This window comes from Zootermopsis nevadensis, unplaced genomic scaffold (genome assembly GCF_977971745.1).
Source record: "Zootermopsis nevadensis isolate Lab colony 2312 unplaced genomic scaffold, Znev_1.0 Znev_ptg000010l, whole genome shotgun sequence".
NCBI lineage: Eukaryota > Metazoa > Arthropoda > Insecta > Blattodea > Termopsidae > Zootermopsis > Zootermopsis nevadensis.
This window is the reverse complement of record NW_028259142.1, coordinates 8,424,553-8,447,561: the sequence shown is the minus strand read 5'-3', so window position 1 is coordinate 8,447,561 and position 23,009 is coordinate 8,424,553. Positions and strand designations below refer to the sequence as shown.

The following is a 23,009-nucleotide window of genomic DNA, read 5'->3' as shown; positions in this document are numbered from 1 at the left end:
AAAAAAAACATTATTAGTGCATCCATATATTCAAAAATTATGAAATTGACCAAACACAAAACACGCTCAAACATAACGGACGCTAACCTGCAACACCAATTACGATGTGCAAATACCCAAATTGAGATCGATTTGCAAAAGCTAAGTGAAAGAGTGGAGAAACAAATAACAGTTAAACGAAACACTTTGGCTTCAGGTCGCAAATTTCCGACAACTAAATATCACCAGAATTATTGTATCTCAGCACAGGATATTTTTACGACTTTCACCAACGAATAATATTCAACAAATTAGAATGAAACTCACTGCACAGCCATTATTGTTATACTTCAGCTTGCGAAACACAAAGAGAGCTCATATCTCGCCTTTAACATAGAGTTTCGTCTCGGAAAAGTCATCTTGGCACTAACTTTGTCTCTCCAGTGTATGTTCTGCGAAGTACAGGTCATCCTAGCATCGAGCAAGAGTTACATTATAGTGGGGTTATGTGAGATCAATTTTCAAAGTCAACAAATCACTGAATATTCAGAAGGGACATGATTTGGCAGTCGGTGTATTATAAAGGACATGGTTGTTTCTGACATAATTTCTGCCCGAGTAATTTGTGTCCACACTGATAAATTATTCATAATAAAGCTTTATAATATATAGTGTGTTTAACCAACCTAAGTATTTATTCCACACCTTGAACAAGTCATATTACAAGTGTATGTAAAACATAAAACTTGGAAACGAATAAGTGTAGTGGTCTGTAAGAAGAAGTTTTATTGTACCACACTGACTCCTAACAGAACAGTATATTTGTCCAATGTTCACAATCTATATATCTGATACAGTCACTTTGCTATTCTACATTTATCTACGATATGAATGACAATATAAGAAACAACTAAAGATTGCACCGGCTATGCAGTCACTGGAGAATACTTACTTGAATTATGTACCTGCATATGAAACTGAAAATTCTTTAAATCAGGGATTCACTCCTATGTTCGCTGGCGTACCACTAATTCTAATTTAACATATTGGATATACCACTAACAAAATGCGTTAAGGGAAATCTTGTTTATTATAATATTATATTTTTATTATCTTACTTAGTTCGCTGACTACTCAATACTGGCTCCTTTATCGTCAGTAGTACGCGCACCATTGGTTGATAAACGCTGCTATAAATGATTCTCAACGTTCTGTAAGAAATTACACTGTCAACAGCTAAGCCCGTAAAACATATTACGATGTCTGCAACAAAAATAATGAGACTGATGCTGTAAGTAGGCAAACAATTATGGTGAGAGCGTAATAAGCAGACCATATTTGACCTTGATCTGTCCTCTACAAGTGACGCAAGTTTCAACTTGTTTGCTTCACTCAGTAGCAGTGGACGACTGTTTTTGTACAGACGTGTTTTTACCATCGGCCGGAAAATGCAAAAGTGAACAACGTGTTAACATCAAGTTTCTTGAGATGGTGAAGTTGCGTTATATTGTTATATAATAAATATATATTGTTTAAATCTTGTCCGACTAATCACAATAAATTTTTATTAAATATGAAAATATTACATTAATTAACATTTAAAATATTTAAAATATTAAATGATGTTCTTTATCGAAATATTCGATTTACACTAGACCATCATTTTTCACGACATGTTTCAGTATCTAAAAGAACTATCTTCAGGTGTATATAATTATATAAAGATTCAAATCAATAATAACTTAAATACAATATCTTAAATACAATTTCCATATATTTTTTTAGCGTATATTTTTATCAGATGTTTATCAGATATCAAACGATGTTCTTTTCCAGATTTTATTCCATTTTAATAACATATTCGATGTTGTTCTGTATATGTACATCATGCTCAATATGACTTTAGTGTGGGTGAACGTATTTTTGTTGTTTTTGTATCAGCCTGTAATGTAAATAATATAAAGAATAAATGAATATTAATAAAATAGAAAATAAAATACTATATTGAGATAATGAAATATAATTTTGAAACATACCAGAAATGAAAGTTGTGGAGGAGTTACATCTGTCTGGAAGTATTGCCGTGTTTGAACTGAACTGTGTTCATTGTGGATTGTGGTTGTTTTGTAGGGAGGGTAAGTGAAAGGAGGTTGTTGGAGGTGGAGTTAAGTATTTGAAGGGAATTAAAGATAGGGTTATTAAGTTAAATATAATTGTCATTCAAACAAATATTTTGTTTGAATGCTTGTTGTATATGTAATTTTTCAATTGTGTCTCTGTGTTTCTTATTGTGTACTATTTTTAAGATGTCCATTGTGTCTGTTATCGTGCTATATGCATGTCCAGTGTTTAGAATGTGTTTGGCATATGCTGAATTATCTTTATTATGTTTTATTGCCGCAATGTGTTCTTTATACCTATTTGTGAATGTACGTCCAGTTTGACCAATATAAGTTAATGGCTATTCTTTACATTTTAGTCTGTATATTCCTGGTAAATTGTATTTGTTATTTATGTTTATTGGTGGTTTTTGTTTAAGGAAGCTTTTTATTGTGTTATTTGTTTTGAAAGCTATTTTTAATTTGTTTTCTTTGAATAGTTTTGTTATAAATTTAGTTTCTTTTCCTATATATGTAAAAGTGGTCCATCTTTTTGTGTATCTTCATTTTTATTTTTATTATTGTCGTTAAGTTTTGTTGTTTTTTATTTAGAAAGTTGTTGTTGTTATACCCATTTTCTTTGAGGATTTGTTGCATTATATTTAATTCCATTTGTTTGTTTGTTGTGGATATTGGGTATAGATTTTTTCTGTTCATTAAAAAATTGATGGACATTCTTTTTGTTCAATAGGGTGGCAAGATGAGGCATGAATTATGGTACTCGTGGTAGTGGGTTTTCTGTGAATTTTGAATTCAAAGTTTTTAGTTTTTCTTATTATAGTTAAATCTAAATAGTTTAGTGTATTATTTTGTTCAAGTTCTATTGTAAATTGGATGTTTTGATTTATGTTGTTGAATTCATCAAGGACTAGTTGGATATTTGTTTTTCTTCTATTGTAAATTATTAATATATCATCCACGTATCTGCTATAATATTGTATGTGGTTTTTGTTTAATGTGTTTACTATGTTGTTGTGTTCTAAATATTGAAGGAATATTTCTGATAATATACTTGAAGTGGGAGCACCCATGGGTAGTCCTGTATTTTGTTGCCAATGCTGAATATTGAATTGAAAATAATTTTGATTAATAATTATGTTCGTTACTATTTTAATTTCATTTATTATTTGTATAGTGATCTTTTGTTTGTTTAGTATATTATATGACGTCTTGTAAATTATTTGTGGGGATATTAGTGTACATATTAATAATATCAAATGAACAAATTCGTAAGTCTTTATTAAGGTTGAGTTCAGTAAGTTCATTGATTAAATTTACAGAATTTGTTATATTGAATGTGTTTGGTAGGTTGCAGTAATCTTTTAAGAAATTGGCTATTTTTGATGAGATTTTGTAAGCTGGTGCTGATGTCCAGTTTATCAATGGTCTGATGGAATAGGGATTTTTATGCAACTTAAGAAGTACTGTAATTGTAGGTGAAGTTGCGCTGTGGTTGTAGTATTGGGTTTTTGGTGGATTGAAAATGTTTATACATTTTTGGGTTACTTTCTGGATTTCTTTTTGATAATTTGGTGTAGGATTATGTGTTAAAGTTGTAAATGAATTTTGGTTGATAAATTGTGAAATGTACTGTTGATATTGTTCTATAGAAAGAATAACGATAATTTTTCCTTCATCTGATTGTGTAATTGTCTATTCGTTTTGTTGTAATTTTTGTTTTATACTTTTTATTATTTTCCATTCGTTTACGTGTATCTTATTATATTGTGTATTGATTTTATTTTGTTTTATTAAGTGTTCAATGTTGTTTGCAATTAAGTGACGTATGTATAGGTATTAGGTATATTATATATTATATATTATATATTAGGTATAAGTATTAGGTATAGGTATTAGATTCACAGCAGTTTCGGCTCGCAATGACAGGTTTTCGATCCATGTTTTTTGTTTGTGGTGTGGGTTGTATTTTAATCCTTTGCTCAGTAATGTGTATTCATGTTGTGTGAATTGGGTATTTGTAAGATTTTTAATCCGGCAAGAAAAAGGATACGGTATTACTTCTGGTTGAGAATTATCATTATTATTATTCTGTAATTCATAATAAAACTATTCAAAGAAAACAAATTAAAAATAGCTTTCAAAACAAATAACACAATAAAAAACTTCCTTAAACAAAAACCACCAATAGACATAAACAACAAATACAATTTACCAGGAATATACAGACTAAAATGTAAAAAATGCCCATTAACTTATATTGGTCAAACTGGACGTACATTCACAAATAGGTATAAAGAACACATTGCGGCAATAAAACATAATAAAGATAATTCAGCATATGCCAAACATATTCTAAACACTGGACATGCATATAGCACGATAACAGACACAATGGACATCTTAAAAATAGTACACAATAAGAAACACAGAGACACAATTGAAAAATTACATATGCAACAAGCATTCAAACAAAATATTTGCTTGAATGACAATTATATTTAACTTAATAACCCTATCTTTAATTCCCTTCAAATACTTAACTCCACCTCCAACAACCTCCTTTCACTTACCCTCCCTACAAAACAACCACAATCCACAATGAACACAGTTCAGTTCAAACACGGCAATACTTCCAGACAGATGTAACTCCTCCACAACTTTCATTTCTGGTATGTTTCAAAATTATATTTCATTATCTCAATATAGTATTTTATTTTCTATTTTATTAATATTCATTTATTCTTTATATTATTTACATTACAGGCTGATACAAAAACAACAAAAAAACGTTCACCCAAACTAAAGTCATATTGAGCATGATGTACATGTACAGAACAACATCGAATATGTTATTAAAATGGAATAAAATCTGGAAAAGAACATCGTTTGATATCCGATAAACATCTGATAAAAATGTACGCTAAAATAATATATAGAAATTGTATTTAAGTTATTATTGATTTGAATCTTTATATAATTATATACACCTGAAGATAGTTCTTTTCGGAAATGAAACATGTCGTGAAAAATGATGGTCTAATGTAAATCGAATATTTCGATAAAGAACATCATTTAATATTTTAAATGTTAATTAATGTAATATTTTCATATTTAATAAAAATTTATTGTGATTAATCGGACAAGATTTAAACAATATATATCAAGTTTCTTGTTAAACTGAAGAAATCCGCGACGGAAAATTTTCAATTATTGACTGAGGCTTACGGTGAAGATTGCATGTTTCGTGCACTCGTTTTTGAATGGCACAAAAGATTTTCGGAAGGCAGAGAATGCATGAAAGATGATGATCGTCCAGGACGTCCACTCATAGCTGTTACCGATCACAACATTCAAAAAGTTCGAGATGTGATTCGAGAAGACCGAAGGTTGAGTGTGCAAGCAGTAGCTGAGAAAGTCAATTTGGACAAGGAAATTGTTCGACAAATTCTAAGGGAAGGTTTGAATATGACAAAGGTTTGCGCAAAAAATGGTTACAAAAATTCTGTCAAATGCCTCCTCTGTGAAGCAGATTTTAGCTAATAAAACATCACTGTGCTTGATCACCCACCCTATTCGCCAGACCTCGCTCCCTGCGACTTCTACCTCTTCCCAAAGATGAAGTCGGTGCTCAAAGGAACCCATATTTTGACGCTAGAAGATGCGAAAAAAAAATGGCGGAGATCCTCAACAGCCTTACAGAAAATGACCTGCGGAATTGCTTTGAACGTTGGCAGCATCGTATGCAGCAGTGTGTGAACTCAGAAGGGAACTATTTTGAAGGCGATCTTGGTTGATTTTCTGAATTTGTTAAATAAAAAGAGTTACAGGCACAGTCTCGTTTGTTTTTTTGTGGCAGAAGTCGTATATTCTTCTCGGGCTACCTGCCGTGTCAGGTGGTTGAATAGAGAAAACACTAACGTTTCTAGAACCATCTTCGTCCTCGTCCATGAGGACGAGGACGAAGATGGTTTTGCAAACACCGTGAAAGATTCATATCAAACCCCGTATAATGTTTGTTGCCATTCGGCTCATAATCTTCCCGTTTAGAGTAAAAGTGAAGTATTGTCCCGCTATGCGCTATGTAGGCGCTTGGGGTGAGAGGTGGTATAGCTCCTCCCTTTCTTGACCTCGGCACTAGAGGGGGGGGGGTGAGTGGTCAGCATTACGCCCCGGCCGACTTTACCCCCGGAAAAGGACCCCCGGTATCCATTATAGAGGAGGCTGGGTGGACCCCAGAGCCTGTCTGGACGCAGAGGCTAGAGGAAAAATCCTCTGCCCCAGTCGGGGATCGAATTCCGGGTGGTCAAGTCTGTAGCTAGTCACTATACTGACTGAGCTAATCCGGCTCTCCCGTTTAGAGTATAAGAACATAACTCCACTGATCTGAGTTTTTAAGACACCAAAAGTCCCTTATCTTGCCATAAATTCTAGGTCCATCACACTGCTAATAAGAGCACGTACATGCTTCATATCCTAACTCCGCTCATTCCACATTCTCATAACCTATTTCTCTAAATCCAATCTCTAATTTACCATCTAATTCACGAACCAACGACTTTACATAAATATGAACACGTAAAACAAAAATTATGATATATAAAACTATAAATTTAATTACGGCTTTTCATTGCCACTCTGACTGCGCGATGTGACTACCTATAATTTTCGTGCCTGCCAAGATGGCGTGGCGTTTTGACGAAACTGGATGATGAAAGTGACTCCACGTTCTGTATTTAAAGACGTACGGGGCAGTTCTCAACTTACTTATAGCTTGTCAGTGGTACGTGCGTTCGTCGCATTGAATACGCCCATCTTGCTTCTAGTACTTCCTAGCGAAACGGCTCTCCAATTACGTAAGTCATTCGCATTTAGTCCTCTACGAAAAAAACAAAGATTCTGAACTCATATAGCTTCGGGAAAATAATCCTCCATCTTGACAGTTGAGCGAGGACTACCAAATTCTCTCAAAATATTTAGAAATTTTACGCAAACAGCAATGAATTCTTTGTTCGTCCATGGGTTATTTAACGATTCTGTTTCAAACGTAGATGACACGAAGCATCTATTGTGATGGGATTAAGTCAGGTATTAATTAAGAAAGTAAGATTTCAGTAGAAGGTAATAATGGCCTACTTTACCTTAATATTTTCTGATTTTTTTTTCAAATTCCTGCGATTAAATACGACAGGAAACAGAACATAACAACAATGTACATCACAAACAAAAGGCTAGATTGTCCACGCTACTCTAATCAACACCATGAATCGTTATGAAAGTCATGGCACTCAAAAATCAAAGAGTTTTTTTAAGAACAACATTTTATCACTTCACACAGCGTTTTAGCTTCCGTTCCTCTCTTAAGGAAAAACGGAAGCTTGTGATACCAACTTACTCTCGTTGTGTGTATTCTCCTTTCTTGTCCTGATCTGGTTTTAAGATGGCCGAACCTTATACTTCGCTGTTACTGTCGTTAATTGCCAAACGGCGGACGCATAAAATTGTGAGGTATTACCGATACCAGCGCCATGATCATAAAAGAACGAATTAATAGGTCTTCATAAAAATTAAACTTTTACGGTAACTCGAGATTACTAAATTGCTGGACTTTGTCTATTATCTGGTATTCAACGGAGCACAACGTTTCGGATACTGGATCTATTTTCGTACACAGGTGAAAAGGAACGGGGTCCTGCTCAGTTGCGTCCGTTAGAAACAGATAAACTCGGTCACTGGACACTGGCCTACTGGTGTAAGTAAGTAGACGATGCACAAAACCAGTTTATTTAGTAATCTCTAGAATAACACGCCATCGTTAGGACCCATTAAAATATACTTTTACGGCAACTGTTTCGTAGAAAGTAAAATAGTAACTTGGTGGCCGTGCGATGTCTTGATTTACCTTCAGTTTGACAGCCATTGTTCATGAGGCATTGAAGCTATTTGTATGTATACATTAACCCACTCTGATTAATTAAAAAGCAAATAAGGAATGTTTGCACATTTGTGTATTTATCGTTTCTCTCTCAGTTTGATATTTTACGTATCCATGATTCGACTTTGAATTTTTTAATATTAAAATGACTTATTTCTGTCAATGATGACATATCGATGTTTTATTTCTAGTCATACCATTATGGATGGACGCTGTTTCTATTTGTGAGCACATACGGTATATCGTAGACATTTTACCTCCAGCTTCAGCTGTGCATTTCGTTACTGTTTATAACATATTTTAACAAAAACATTTGCTCCCTTGAGGGCACTTTCTCTATACAAGGCAGTGTCTAGACTTGTAATTTGTAATTAGTTACCAATTGGGAGATCTTTCATTAACAACTTTCTAATTCCTGCACGGTTTCAATTTTAATGTTATTTTGTTTTTCTTTGTTTTGGCTTGATGAATTCACTCCGTATATCTTATGACAGTACAGATAGTATTGGTTCATTTCAGCTAACTACATAAATAAATCCTCCATTAAGGACCGCGAATTCAATATTTGCGCACTGAAGAGCGCCAAGGATGCTCTTCCACATCTCATCAAAGGTTAGTTTTTCCAATTTCCAGGTGTGTTCTCATTTTAATTTCTTAAAATAGCATCTGAACTAAGAACAATTTTTTTTAGTTACTGGCCTATCTGAATGCATGCCTTTCAAATAATGTATCTGATTTGGGAATGTAATTTAGTTTCGTTTGTGATAATTTAAGTTACCAAAACACTTCAGCCTTGTTTTCTCCTTTCAGCATAAAACTGGTAGTTAGGTCTAGACCAGCGTTCCGCAACCTGTGTGTCGCCTGAAGGTTTCAGGTGTGCCGGAAATTTTTTGTAAAGAAATCATTCGCATTCATCTCTCGCTGTTTAAACGTAACATAATGCTACGTTTATATGGCGAGAGTTCAGAGCGGCAGTCGGTCTTAAGTCAGGTATATGGAGAGAGGTATCGGAGGGTGTTTAGACGTTGAGAGAATGTTACTACTGTCGGCCTGAGAGGTTCTTCCAACAGAGCGAAACATATCTCTACATGTCGCGCTTCTCTCAGTACCGTTTACACAGTGAGGCAGTGAGAGTGGCTATAATGAGACAAAACAGAACTCTACATGGAATTGACAATGAACTGGAGCCGCCATAGGTCAGTGTGTTTGGAATGGCAGATGAACAACAACGTGTTACGGCAGCTGCGGTAATTTTAATTCTCTTGAAGAGGAGAAGACAGAGAACAATTTGAGTAAAGCCCTGCCTTCTCAGGGAGTTGTGGGTGGAAGATTTCATCCAGTTACGAAATTTACTTAGAATGTCGTCAACAGATAGAAGAAATATTAACATATTTCCCTCAAGAAACTTCATATTTTCGATGTACGGCCATTGCGATCTGAATGTGTCTGCGGTACCTTAACCCGACTTTCTGGTCCGTACTTTCCGCAACTCCCTGGTGTACTGACACCTATAGCAACGCATGCAAACTCCATGATTACATTGCACATTCCATTATTACATTAATAAAAGTGAAATTACATGAATATTGGCTTCCGCAGTAATTTGTCATACTTACCGGAGGTTGTACAGTTTCCTTTGTACCTCATTTACTGTCGTTTGAAACCTGGCTGCCATTCCCTGATGCACTTTATTTTCTAAACCCTTGAACCTGTATGATTTTTCAAAAACACTCCACACTTTGGCAGTCCTCATCTTCTTCTTTCTCCTTACGTCCTCCATTTCTGCTCTCGCGAGAGTAAATAAAAGTTCAGCTGTGTTGAACTTCGTGGAGCACCACTATTCAGAGTTTAGTATGGTCATGGGTTCAATCGCTGTATGGTTTACATGTCGACAGCTGACCTCATGTAGCTCCCAACCTTTTATTTTCTTAGACTTTAGACTAAGGAAAATACCTGCCCTCCAAACCGTTTACAAGCATGTACCTGACCATAACTCCTAACGGTATTGTGTAAACCCCCGCCGTGTAAGCGAAGCATAACCCAGGTGTAAAAGGTCCACTACTCGTGGCCTCGTGACAGCTGCCGTATCAGGGTTGGTGTTTGACTGCTTCTCCTCCCGAGGGCTATGTGGATATCTCAGGGTGTAGGATTTTTAGGGCCTAGCCAGTCGGTAGGTAGCTCTTAACTCAGGTCGTGTTAACGGCCCGATCACACCAGCCAATAATAATTCAGATTGAAGTTTAAAGTCACTATTATTTATTAGTATACAATTTACAGCTTCCTATGTGTCTCTAGCACCTTCGCTATCGCGAGTTAAAACAAGACTGTCCCTACCTAATTCTCCTCGGCGCCAGGGTCCTGGGCTTGGTGCGAAGCACCCCCCTCCGCCCCGCTATCTTGATAGAGAGAGACCTCTCACGGACCGCACAACACGATCCTCCACACTTGCTCCTAAAAGCACTTCTCTGTCTGTCGTAGGCTGAGTCGAGATCGGATATTAACCAAATCCCCAAACATTCCTTTCTGCCCAGATGGCATAAACACGACTTCTAGCTCTTAGGGCTAAAGTCTATCCTTGTTCTCGGCAAGTGGTGCTAAAATCTTAAAGAAATGTTTTGACATACTGGAAACACACAGAATCAATTAATAAAACCAAACTAATTCCAGATGAGCGGTTACACAGGGTTGACAAATAAAGGGCGTATCTACGTCACAGTACTTTTGATTGTGTGGTTCACGAAGAGATCTCGGAATGCTGTTGAGAAAATTTCCTAGTGAGGTAATTTTGTGGGCTATAAAATTATAAAACATTACATTGTTCTTGAAGGGAATATGGCCATGCCAGGCTTCTATAATTTTCATCATATAAAAAACTTTCAAACAAACTCGGTATATATATCTACTGTAGGACTCAATTACTTACGTTAAAAGAATATTATGACTTGTCGCTTATTACGTGCGCCAGAAGAGAATTGTTGACTGAAAAGTATGCTTTCGGGTGTATTACCTGCGCAGTTCTATTAAAATAGTGAACCAAAACACTTGTAAAAGCAACGTATCAAAGCACATGGAGTCAACATTTCATTTCCACATGAAACTACCGTGTGCTCGTGGATCGGGCCACAGTGCCCACTGTTTCGGCTCCATTTTGTCGTAGTAGCTTGGGCTCTTTATTTAGACATAAGCTGCATGACTTTCCATCAGCATTTGTAATTCTGTTCAGGCTTCTCCGTTACATCGAATTTCAGAATAATCTTTACTTCGCTAAGGAAAACTTGTCTTCCACTTTCGAATCCTGCTCGAGACATGGCAGTAAATGTTATGTCATCTTCATTGGATGAGAAGCCACGCGATGAACCGTTAGCGCCTACGCTGAGTGATACCAGTTGCCTGTATATGTACGAATTCGGAATAGTTTTGGAGACAGAGCCAGCAGCCACGTCAGGAAGCTGCAAGTGTTGCAATCCAAGTGTTTTCGCATTGCTACTATCTTGCCTTGGTACGTAAGTAACGGGCAAATCCACGATGATTTGGGGACCCCGCTCTTTGCCGACCACATCAGAGCACTGACTGAGAGATTTGACTCTAGGTTAACTGGTGTGGAGAACCCCTTAGTCCGGCAACTCGGGAGGCACTCGTGCCGAATAAGGGCTCTCAGAGGTCACCCAAGGGCAACAGAGGTGGACTGATGGTCAGCAGGCCAGCCGAAGCAGTCCTCAAAATACTGCCAATTTGGCGCAACGAGTGGTCAGTCCATCCCTCCCATCAGCAGCGACAGAACCTAGTTTGAACTGTCGAGGCTCCCGTCACGACAGAACCCCGTTAGCTTTAGTAAAATTCCCGTGTCCATGTTAAGGCTCTGTTTACCATTTCCAGCAATTCATTTCGTACGCAGGAATGATGTTACTAGGAAGGGACGATGTCTTGCGCTTGCGCAGGACTCCGACCTGAGTTAGCTTTTAGGTTGGTTGGATGGTTGGTTGAAGACAGAACAGGCCGGAGAAGCAGAAGAAGCAAAAGACACAATTTCATGTAGCCTTATTCACTGTGTTGCTGCAGTTGAGGGGCTGGTCAGAACCCTAGCATTGAGTATCCTTATATCACTGATTGAGACGCAAACACTGCATTCTTATTGTTCTCCTGCTGTGATCTGGATCTTATATATGCCGATTGTTTTCGGTGGTGTGTTACCTTCTGATTTGCCGATCTACCGTGTAATAGGTCTGTCCTGGCGTGTGAAGGATTGTTACAATTTTTTTCTAAAGCAGCCGCCATGATGCTATTTTACATTATTCAAATAATTTTCGACACCAAAGTATAGTTTTTTAGGGATTAATGCGGACGGAGATACGACAGGATGAGAACTTCATTAAAATTTCATTGACAGACGTTGAAGCAAAACACTGTTTCAGTTAACTTCTCCGACTGATGCACTTAGCTCTCTATGTGAAATGTGGATATGAACATCTTCCCAGGCATTGGAAGGCATGCAATATGTGCATATTTGTTAAGCAATAAAAATGTTTGACAGTATTTTCAGATTTCCCTTTGGCCGAGGAAGTCTGCGTATGTGTTTATGCTGATTGCGTTCATCCTGAGCGGATGCGCGGCTCAGTTTGTCGAATACGACTTCGTCATTGTGGGCGGCGGTGCGGCTGGATCCTTGCTGGCTTCACGGCTGTCGGAGGTTTCCGAGTGGTCAGTGTTACTGATCGAAGCTGGCGGAGAAGAGAACGTTCTGCAGGACATTCCTCTGTTTGCAGCATTCTCACAGTTGACGTCGATAAACTGGGGTTATGAGACAGAGCCGTCATCAACAGCCTGCCTCGGCCTGGTTGGCGGCCAGTGCAAGTGGCCACGTGGCAAAGTCTTAGGTGGCAGCAGTGTTCTCAATTACATGGTGAGCACGAGAGGCAATCGCAAGGATTATGACGGCTGGGAGGAGGAAGGATGTGAAGGCTGGGGATACGACGATGTCTTACCGTATTTCCTCCGGTTTGAGGGCATGCTTATTCCGCGTTTGGCTGAAGACACGGTATACCATAACGCGTCTGGACAGCTGGCCATTACTTACCCTCCATATCGCACCGAGGCTGCGAGGAGCTTTACCGAGGCCGCCAAAGAACTAGGATTCAATAAAACTGACTATAATGCAGGAAATCAAATAGGATATTCATTTCACCAGTGCACCATGAAGGATGGGTTGAGATTCAGTGGGAATCGTGCGTTTTTAAAGTTTGCGAGGACGAGGCCAAACTTGCACGTCCTGAAGAAAAGCCTCGTTACCAAAATCCTTATTGACTCAAATAGTCGCACAGCTTCCGGCGTACAGTATAAATTGTTCAATGGCCTTACACTAAAAGCTTTTGCTAGAAAGGAAGTGATTCTTTCTGCGGGTGCCATAAACTCTCCTCAGCTGTTAATGTTATCAGGAATTGGGCCCCGCGAAGAGCTCCAGAGCTTGGGAATCAATGTATTACAGGATGCAAAAGTGGGTTTCAACCTGCAGGATCATATCAGTTTTGGAACCCTTTATTTCACTGTAAACTCGTCGATTGGTATTCGTTTTGACAACGTTCTTGAAAATTTGTTTAACGCTGCAGAGTACTTACTAAGTCGCACCGGGCCCTTTGCTGTAGCAGGTGGCACCGAAGCACTTGTTTTTCAGGAACTAAATACTAGTAGCAGTAACAGCACCGACGGTGTTCCAGATATAGAAATACTCTTTGCGTCCAGCACTCTTCCGTCACTGAAACCTGTTTGGGATGCCTGGGGTGGCAATTCTGACATATATGCTGCCTACGAGCCGTTAGCTCATAAGGATTCTTTCATGATATTTCCCATGATCATGCACCCAAGAAGTCGGGGTCGTGTTGCTCTCAGAAGTGCTGACCCTACGGACAAGCCGCTGCTGTACCACAACTATCTGACTGATCCATATGATGCGGATATTATTATAAGTGGAATCCATAGTTCGCTTCAACTGGTTAACACCTCAGCCTTTCAGAAGTACGCCGCAGAACTCTACCCAGTTCCTCTTCCACCGTGCGAGGAGTATGAATTCGCTTCCGATAAATACTGGAATTGTTCAATTCGCTACACGACTTTTACCTTCTACCACCTATGCGGAACCTGTAAAATGGGCAATGATTCTGACCAAGATGCTGTTGTGGATACACATTTAAAAGTGCGAGGTATTAATAATCTCCGTGTTGTGGATGCTTCCATCATTCCACTAATTCCGTCTGGTCACTTGACTACCCCTGTCTACATGATTGCCGAAAAGGCAGCTGATTTAATAAAGAATCGGTGGAGTTCAAGTGACAAAGTTTAAGCATTGGTCTTACTGTTCCACTATCCCTGAGTCACAATTATCTCACAGTAAAATTTTACATCTGTGAAGATATCCGTCTTCTGGGTTGTTGCGCTGTGTAGTCTGGTCGATGTTAACCAACGTTTCAGAGGTCATACTGCTTCATCGCCCTGATAACGGAGGCAGTATGACCTCTGAAACGTTGGTTAACATCGACCAGACTACACAGCGCAACAACCCAGAAGACGGATATCTTCATACTCACCGCTGTGAGAACCTCAAGTCTTACATAATATATTCTTACAATATTTTTATTTTCCGTCTATACACAAACTTAAAATAATGTTGTTTAAAATTACTTAAAATTATAACATTCTCAGTAGATACTGCATCTTGTTACATTTTTTGTATTCGACGACATGTTTCAATGTGTATTACATCATCATCATCAGGTCTATCAATTTTAATATATTTTAAAAACTGTTGTACATTTTGCGTTGCGTTTATTGATTATTTTAATTGGTTTAATTTTAAGTTTTGTCTCTTCTTTTTGATTTGGATGTTGTACTTGGATGTTTTATATCTGTAAAATTAATTTTCAAGTCGTGATTTTGGATATTGACATAGGAAATATAATAATTTAAGAGTTAATACGTAATATATCGTAATAAAATGTAAATGAATCATAATAAAATGTAGTAAAAGGTAGTAAAACATACCGGGTTGTAATTGATGTGTTGTGTGTCCGATGTTAAGAGACGGTAAACTGCAACTGAGATGTGTGTGTCGCGTGTGGCTATATATATTGAGTGAAAGTTGTTCAGGGGGTTGGGTCGATGAGAAAAAACTTAAAATTAAACCAATTAAAATAATCAATAAACGCAACGCAAAATGTGCAACAGTTTTTAAAATATATTAAAATTGACAGACCTGATGATGTAATACACATTGAAACATGTCGTCGAATACAAAAAATGTAACAAGATGCAGTATCTACTGAGAATGTTATAATTTTAAGTAATTTTAAACAACATTATTTTAAGTTTGTGTATAGACGGAAAATAAAAATATTGTATCAATAAAACACAAACATGACGCAATTAAGATATAAAAAATATATATATATATATATTCTATCTCTTTCTGCATTCATGCAATGTATTGGTACCTATGGGAATATGTGTAGTATATTTACTTGTGGATACAACACCAAAAATAAATCATGCACAAGAGGAGTATAATTTATTATAGCCAGCAAGAAGGTCAAGAAGGTGCTCGTTTCTCGTCGGACTCAGGAGGTTCACTGAGTCAAAAAAAGTGGAGCGCGTGAGAACTTCTCGAGATCCCAAGACGAAAGATGCGTTTGTGTACAGCTTTTGCCATTACTTCAGTCATGCGTCTCTCTGCAATCCTTTAATTACACTCGCTTTCCCCAGACTTGTATTAAGTAAAGACATCTTTCGTGTGGCTAAAGTGAAAGAACACACAAATTATTTTTGATCACTTTTAAGAGACGTGGAACTACGCGGGGAGGTTGAACGTTAGGGGTTGGTCGCGAATTGGTGGGAGGATTATTCTCCGATAAATTAGCGTCTCCAGGTGCATTTATTGTCAATTCTCCTTCGTCTTCTTCCCTGATTACTTCATGCTGAAGTCACTGCTCCAGCTCTCGGGCACGCTGCCTTGTTAGCATCGGCGGCCCTGTCGGTCGAGCGGCTTGTCTGCTTCTTGGTGGGGTCCAGCTCGGATCGCCTGCTACGTCCTCTCCAACTGACAACGGTGTATTGTCGCTGCGCGGGGTAACGTCCTCAGGGCGAGGGTTCTGCTGTGGTGGAGGCTGTGGACAAATAAGATCTATGGGATCTATGGCTATTGGTCTCCACCTTACTCCGGTGCCGATGGGGCGTGGAGGTGTGATTTGTTGCTGTGCTATTTGTGATGTTATTGCCAGTTTTGGATTCCAAACTTTAGAGTTGCTACACAACTTCATTCTGTTTACATTTACAAAAAATTCTCTTCCTTCAGGGCTCCTGACCTTGTAAGTGAGATCAGATATTTTTCCAATAACTTCATGGGCTGGTAACCAACGTTTTGTGAACTTCTAGGAGACACCTTGTTTTCTAGCGGGCGAAAATAGGTAAACCAGATTGCCTTCCTCGAAAACTCTGATTTTGGCCTTTTGGTCATAAATTTTGTTGTTTTTTTGCATGGGATTGCATGGACTTTTTCTGAGCGATCTCATACGCATCTCTAAGTCCTTTCATTTGATGTTCTAAATGGTCGTGTACTGAAAATGTGACCTCGCTAGCCCTGTCCTTATTCTCTAGAGCAGTGGTATTCAACCTTTGTTCGCATACCCCCAGTTATAATTTCTCTTCAACTTTGTACCCCCAAAGTTGTTGGTGTATGATTCAAGTTATACATAGTATATAATCTACATTTAAAATAAATTAAATAAATTACATACAAAAATGCATTAATAATAAGTTTGAAATAAGAAATAGGAGAATCTGTAAAATATGTTATTACCTATCATATAGAAATTAATAAAGGAACAGAGGTATTTTAGCAAAGCAAAATTATATGTTTAAATATTTTAACAATTATTAATTAATGTGGTTCAGGCCTATTAATGAGATGATTGAACTTGTTTCTGGCACACCAGCACCTCAATTAGGGGACGAATATTCGAGAAAGTGAAGATCAGAGATGGTTCTGGGTTCAAGCGGTTCCTGCGTTTCGTTTTGATTGACGTCAGTGCGGGAAAGCTTTGCTCACACAAATACGTTGATGGGAATGGCAGCGTCACTAAGCTCCTTGAACTCTTTGTGGGCAGCAAGTCAAAAGTCCCAGACTGATATATTTTCGAATTTTATTTTCAGTGAACCAACAACGGACATTTCCAGCAGGCTTTCTTTTAATTTTAAGGGAAGATCAGAGGAATTGATTGCAGTGGTGTAAACAATCTTCGATATTGTCTTCTCTCTCAATTTCTGGAAGTATTTCAAAAATTGTATCCTGAGATTTTCCAAGTCGAATTTGATTATTTCGAAAACGCGATCAATAACGCTAACTTCATTTTGTTGGGAAAACTACAACATTCCCATTATTAACACAATTAATACAAAACAGAATCTTCTTATGAAATCCTTTCACCTTCTCACGCGCTTTAAAAATATTCTTGTCAAAGCCTTGGAGCTGAAAATTGAGGTCATTAAATTTGTTGAAAATATCTGCCAAATAAGCTAATTGACAAAAACAGCCTTCACCTTCAAAATAAGTAACCAAACCGGGTTTCAATTTTGAGAGGAGACACTTTACTTCGTCTTTCAAATCAAAAAGGCGAGTCAACATGCGACACATGGCTCGATGGTCAATTCGGGCTACGAACTGACGACCGTTGAAATAGCTTCACAAGGGCTCTGTGGCCCATACTAGAGCTAAGAGTTCCAATTCACTAGAACTATATCTCTCTTCGTGTTTGTTTAATTGTCTAGAAGCACAGGCTATGGGTCTTTCTTCGCCCTCTTGATACCGAGACAGTACACATGCTACCACTACTGGTTGTAACATAGAATGTCTGCGAAAATTCAGGGTATGCCAAAATTGGGGTTGTTGTTAACGCCATTTTTAAATGCTAAAAAGCATCTTGTTGATCTTGGGTCCAGACAAAATTTTCATTCTTTCTAATCAGTTGGGTTAATGGTTTTGCTCGTTCTGCATAATTTGGTATAATTTGATGATAAAATCCTGTCAATCCAAGAAAAGATCTAACTTCACATACCGTTTTTGGAACTGAGTTGGCTTTTATTCCCTCTCTACTTACAATTTAACCCAAATATTCGACTTGTGGCTGTGCTATAAAACATTGATTTGGCTGTAGCTTTAGATTAGCTCTCTCCAGCCTCTCTAACACACGTTCTAGCATTTTCGTATGCTTTTCAGGAGTAGAACTGAAAATTATCAAGTCATCTATGCAACAATAGACCTCCGTGCCTACTAAATCTCCCAATACTTTATAAATCAGAGACTGAAATGTCGGAGGTGATTTGCATAACACAAAATATAACCGATTATATTCGTAATGCCCAAAGCTTACGCAAATGCAGTCTTTTTTGGTCTTTCTCCGCTATCTCCACTTGCAAAAATCCACTGAAACAATCCAGCAACGTGAAATAACGGCTTCCATCCAAAGACGCCACAGTGTCTTCTACATGCGGCAATGGATATGCCTGAAACGTAGTGCATTTAAGCCCCTAAAATCTATTACGCATTCTCCATTTCCGTGTGCCATCCATACTCCTTTTTCGGACAAATATGGCGGTTCTTGACCACGGACTATCACCTTCACGAATAATGCCTTTTTTCAACAAATCTTGTATTTGTTCTTTCATGACATCTCTTAAAACGTACGCTACCCTGTATGGAGGTTTCCCTATCGGCTCTGCATTTCCTGTATCTATGGTATGAGTTACCACTTTAGTGCTATCAAACTCACGGTGTCCCTCTTCAAAATATACGCGGGCGTACTTCTGTATAACCGGCTCTATCACTGCTGTCTCCTTCTCAATTAAATGCTTCAATTTACTTTTCAGTAGTGTCCTCATTTTTGCTGTAACCCGGTTTCTTTTTTTCGAAATTTCTTAGTAATTTCCGTTTCCATTGACTTCGTTATCTAGAGATTGTGATACTTTACGTGTACGATTTCAGGAGCTCTCGACTTACATTTGTTAGTTGCAACAATAAGTGCCCTGAATTTGACTTCGTTTCAGTCACTATAGTATCTTCTTTAGCCTGTTGTTGGAAACCTACACGTGAACTGATACCCAACGAAATCAGTTGTGCCAACGATGTTTGAATATACGAAATCGTGAAGGGTGTTCAAAGAAGATCTCAGACTTATATTTAATTACCAACTGATTAAATTATCTTTTTTTCTTTCTTACATACCTCATAAAATCTGTGAATTAGTTCAGTTAGCAATAATTATGCAGTCCGGATGTCTTAAGATAAGGCAGTCTTAGAATTTAAAGGACTTGAGGTCTTCACGGCGGAAAGTCTGAAGATGGCTGTCTTCTGAGTTGTTGCGACGTGTAGTCTGATAGAATTTTAACGAAGTTTCAGAGGTCCTTGATGCCTTCATCATCAGGGCGAATCGCCTTCTTGACAGAGACAGTATGACCTCTGTAACGTTGGTATACATCTACCATACTACGCGGCGCAACAGCCCAGAAGACAGAAATCTTCATATTGACCACAGTGAAAACCTCAAATCATACAGGTTCTATTATGTGTGACAGTTTACTGGAGTAATCTATCGCCACACTGCAGCTTCCTTAAAGACTTTAATACGTTAATGGTAAGCAAATACATGGATGAACGATGCCGCCATAGTATTTCGCAGGTCGGCTGTGGGTGGAATGAAGGGGTAAAACATCGCAGATAATAGAATAAATACACGGACGAAGCAGCACGTGCACGAGAACGCATATCGATGAAAGAGGGTTATGGTCTCTCCTTATTGATAAATTCTAATTCTGACTAACGATAATTGTACACCATAGTTTCTTATTCTGAAATAAGCGATTTGGTGTAGTAACGTTTCAGCTAGACTAAGTATGTCAATTGAGTTTTTCAGATTTAGAACTAATTCTGAAACTACGAATTCTCAGACATTTCCAGGATTACTTTCACAGGAGTCGTCTTATTTCAAGTTGTTTACTATAACTGTTTCACTGCGCCTTCTTTTTATTAAACAATATTATATTTCGTGATGTTTATTAAACGATGATACATACACACAACATTCCAGACTTTAACGGAGGTAGATTTCAAACCATCTACTAACATTGTAAGTCAATGTTTCGAAGTAAAATTCTCCTCCATTTTCAGGGTTTACGTTAACCATGCAGACAGAGGCAAAGAAGATATGAATATGTTGCAGCTGTCTTTAGTCCCTGTAGAAGCCCCGCACTTTTGTTAGGGATGATCTGTGAGAAGCGAGAATCTTCCTTCTCCTTCTACTTGTTTATCATTCTTATAACAGTGTTAGTAGAAAAGAGTTTTGAAAACCAGTTAATGAGATCATACGTCATGACTGTGGCTTTCCTTCTTGCAACCTTCGTCATTATTTCCGTGGCCGCTTCGTGCCAGAATCACTATAAATCGAGTTTCCTTCACCTAACCTATTCTTCTGTTAGTGTGCGCTTGTTTTAGGCGTTATAAGTCTCTCTGAGCCTTGGATATCCGTGGAGAATATCTCCGATCGATCGTTTTATTCCGTTGCGATTCAATCATGTCTCCAGTAGGATTCGAACCGAAGCCAACAGTGTCGGAGCGGCCACTGTCTTCGGCTAAGTAAAAATCCAGAGGCATGGTCTCAACAGAAAAAGCTAGAGCGATTGGGACCTTTTTTAGTGCGTGCGCTACAAACGGACTTCCCATTGTACTTTTAAATTACCTTGTTTTAACTGCTTTGGATTTATTGATTTGAGACAATTGCTTTGTTTCAAAGGTACGAGGCTCGTCCTTAAAGTAAGTTTCCCTGGGGCCGTTTACAGAAACAAAACACAATTTCATGGAAATATTTATTGCAACAGATACAGCAAATGTCCAGCTATTTTTCAACATATTCGCCACCGGAATTGAGACAGTTGTCATACCGTGGGACCAACTTTTGAATACCTGTGTCGTACAAGTCTGCCGCCTGGGATTGGAACCACTGTGTGACAACCATCTCCGCCTCTCTGTCATTCTCAAAACGCTGACGCTGACCGGACAGGAATTTCTTGAGGTGTAGGAAAAGATGGAAATCACTGGGAGCGAGGTCCGGGCTGTAGGGTGAATGATTAAACACCTCCCAGCTGAACTCCTGCTGGAGACTTGCTGTCCGTCGAGCCGTGTGCGGCCTAGCGTTATCACTGACCGCACTTCACAGTCGGCGGGAGCTGGAATAAGAACCTCCATCTTCAACAGCTGCAACGATGCTACTGTGAGAACGCGGGAAGTGCCGTTAGTGCATGCGCCATGCTACGTCATTGCTCTATCACGTACGCACAGTCGCTTCGCTTAATATAAGGTTTGCTAGCTGTGGGACGAGTGGGAAACTTACTTTTGGGACGCGCCTCGTATGTTGCCCCCGTGTTGAACGCTTCACTCTGCTGCGTGGGAAAGAGGCCCTTTCTTGGATTAAACACCTGACCTGACCTGAAGTTTGCTGTCTTTAGACTCACCGACGTGAAAACCTTAAATCCTACACATCTGTTATTTATTCCTTGGTTGAATTTGTAACTTTGTAGTGAAATCAGAAAAGAATTACAATCGTGAATGCATCTACGTTCAAGAATCTGCAAGCTGTGGATTCATTCGGAGTCCTGACCTTGTTTTAGTGCGTCGAAGCAGCTTGTGTTTACGAGCAGCTCATTTTGGCACATCAGATTAGAATTTATCTAAATTCATACTGAAAGGACGTAAAAAAGTGACAACTTCTTTTAAATCACTGTACGGTGGACCATCGACTGTAGTTGATCCAGGCCGAGAACACTTTCCATGAGACGAGTCCCACCTTACTGACTGAACCAATAAACTCTGAGATTCTCCCATTACCTGAGGCACCACCAGATAACATCCAGCTACAAAACCACCGACCCGCAGAAGAACGACGACAAGTATGGCACCTGGTCCGAGGTGCTAAAGCATCGTTACATACCCTAGACGCGGGAGAAGAACGGTTGCTCTATTACATTACGCATAATATAATTTATGTAAATCCTTAAAAACAATTGAGTAGTGTATGTCTATATGTAAACTTACGTATGTGTTACATTTGCGTGTTTTTCTTTCACTTCTGCTGATTAGTCGGGTCCAAGCTGGAAGCCGGTGTCCTTGGTTATGGGTTTCAGGGTCCCACTTGACTGAATCGGCCCTGCGGGCTGGGCTTCCAGGTTTGCGCCAGTAGTGTCAGTAAACCTGGCGCACTTCTCCCCTCTGGGTGACTTAGACATGGAGGTAGGTCTGTGGGACGACTGCACAGCCACCTCTGCACACATGTACCACTCACTGCAGCTACAATCTCGGTCACATTTTCCACCTGCTAACTACTCAATCACCTCATTTCTTTCTAATGTAATCTAATGCTCCATCTTCACCAAGCAACCAACTAAATCCTAACTGAGGGCGGAGTCCTGTGCAAGCGCAATACATCATCCCTTGCCAGATAACACCATTTTTGCGTACGAAACGCATTCCTGGATATGGTAAACAGGGAATTTGCTTACGCTAACGGGGTTCCGTCGTGGCGGGTGCCTCGACCATTCAAACTAGTGTCTGTTGCTGCTGATGGGAGGTTATCCCGTCAGGTCACATGTCCAAAAAATGTGGATCGTTCTCTGGGGTTTGAACCCAGAGATAGAGGGGCCGTTTCGCTTGAAGGCCTCTGCGGTTTGGGGGAATCACTTCAGCTGAAGGCCTCTGTGACCGTGGGTGGCGGGCCGTGCCCCTATTAAATTATACCCTGGCAATCACCTTACAACAGAAGAGAAGCACGTTAAACCTCAGTCAGGGTAGCCGAGTGGAGAGACCTTTCATTGTGCCGACTTGGCCGTCTTTTCAAGGACAGCTCCGACTGTCATGCTGAACATCAGTCCCCCTCGGTTGCTCTTGGGTG

General features: G+C 38.9%; 1 protein-coding gene across 12 annotated transcripts in view; it reads left to right on the top strand.

Annotated features, from left to right (window-relative positions):
- The first annotated feature begins 2,615 nt into the window (after positions 1–2,615).
- The window catches only part of LOC147874206 (glucose dehydrogenase [FAD, quinone]-like), a 34,106-nt gene continuing 13,712 nt past the window's right edge, over positions 2,616–23,009 (top strand). The window contains exons 1-4 of one of the 12 annotated variants that reach the window (XM_087346443.1): positions 2,616–6,952; positions 7,771–7,852; positions 8,551–8,643; positions 12,563–15,576. In XM_087346443.1, coding sequence (XP_087202569.1) covers positions 8,620–8,643; positions 12,563–14,365 — 1,827 coding nt within the window. In that variant the 5' untranslated portion in view covers positions 2,616–6,952; positions 7,771–7,852; positions 8,551–8,619 and the 3' untranslated portion in view covers positions 14,366–15,576. Of the gene's footprint in view, positions 8,644–8,841; positions 15,577–23,009 lie in introns of those variants that run through there. The other 11 variants (XM_087346449.1, XM_087346446.1, XM_087346445.1 and 8 more) reach the window with 11 other exon arrangements.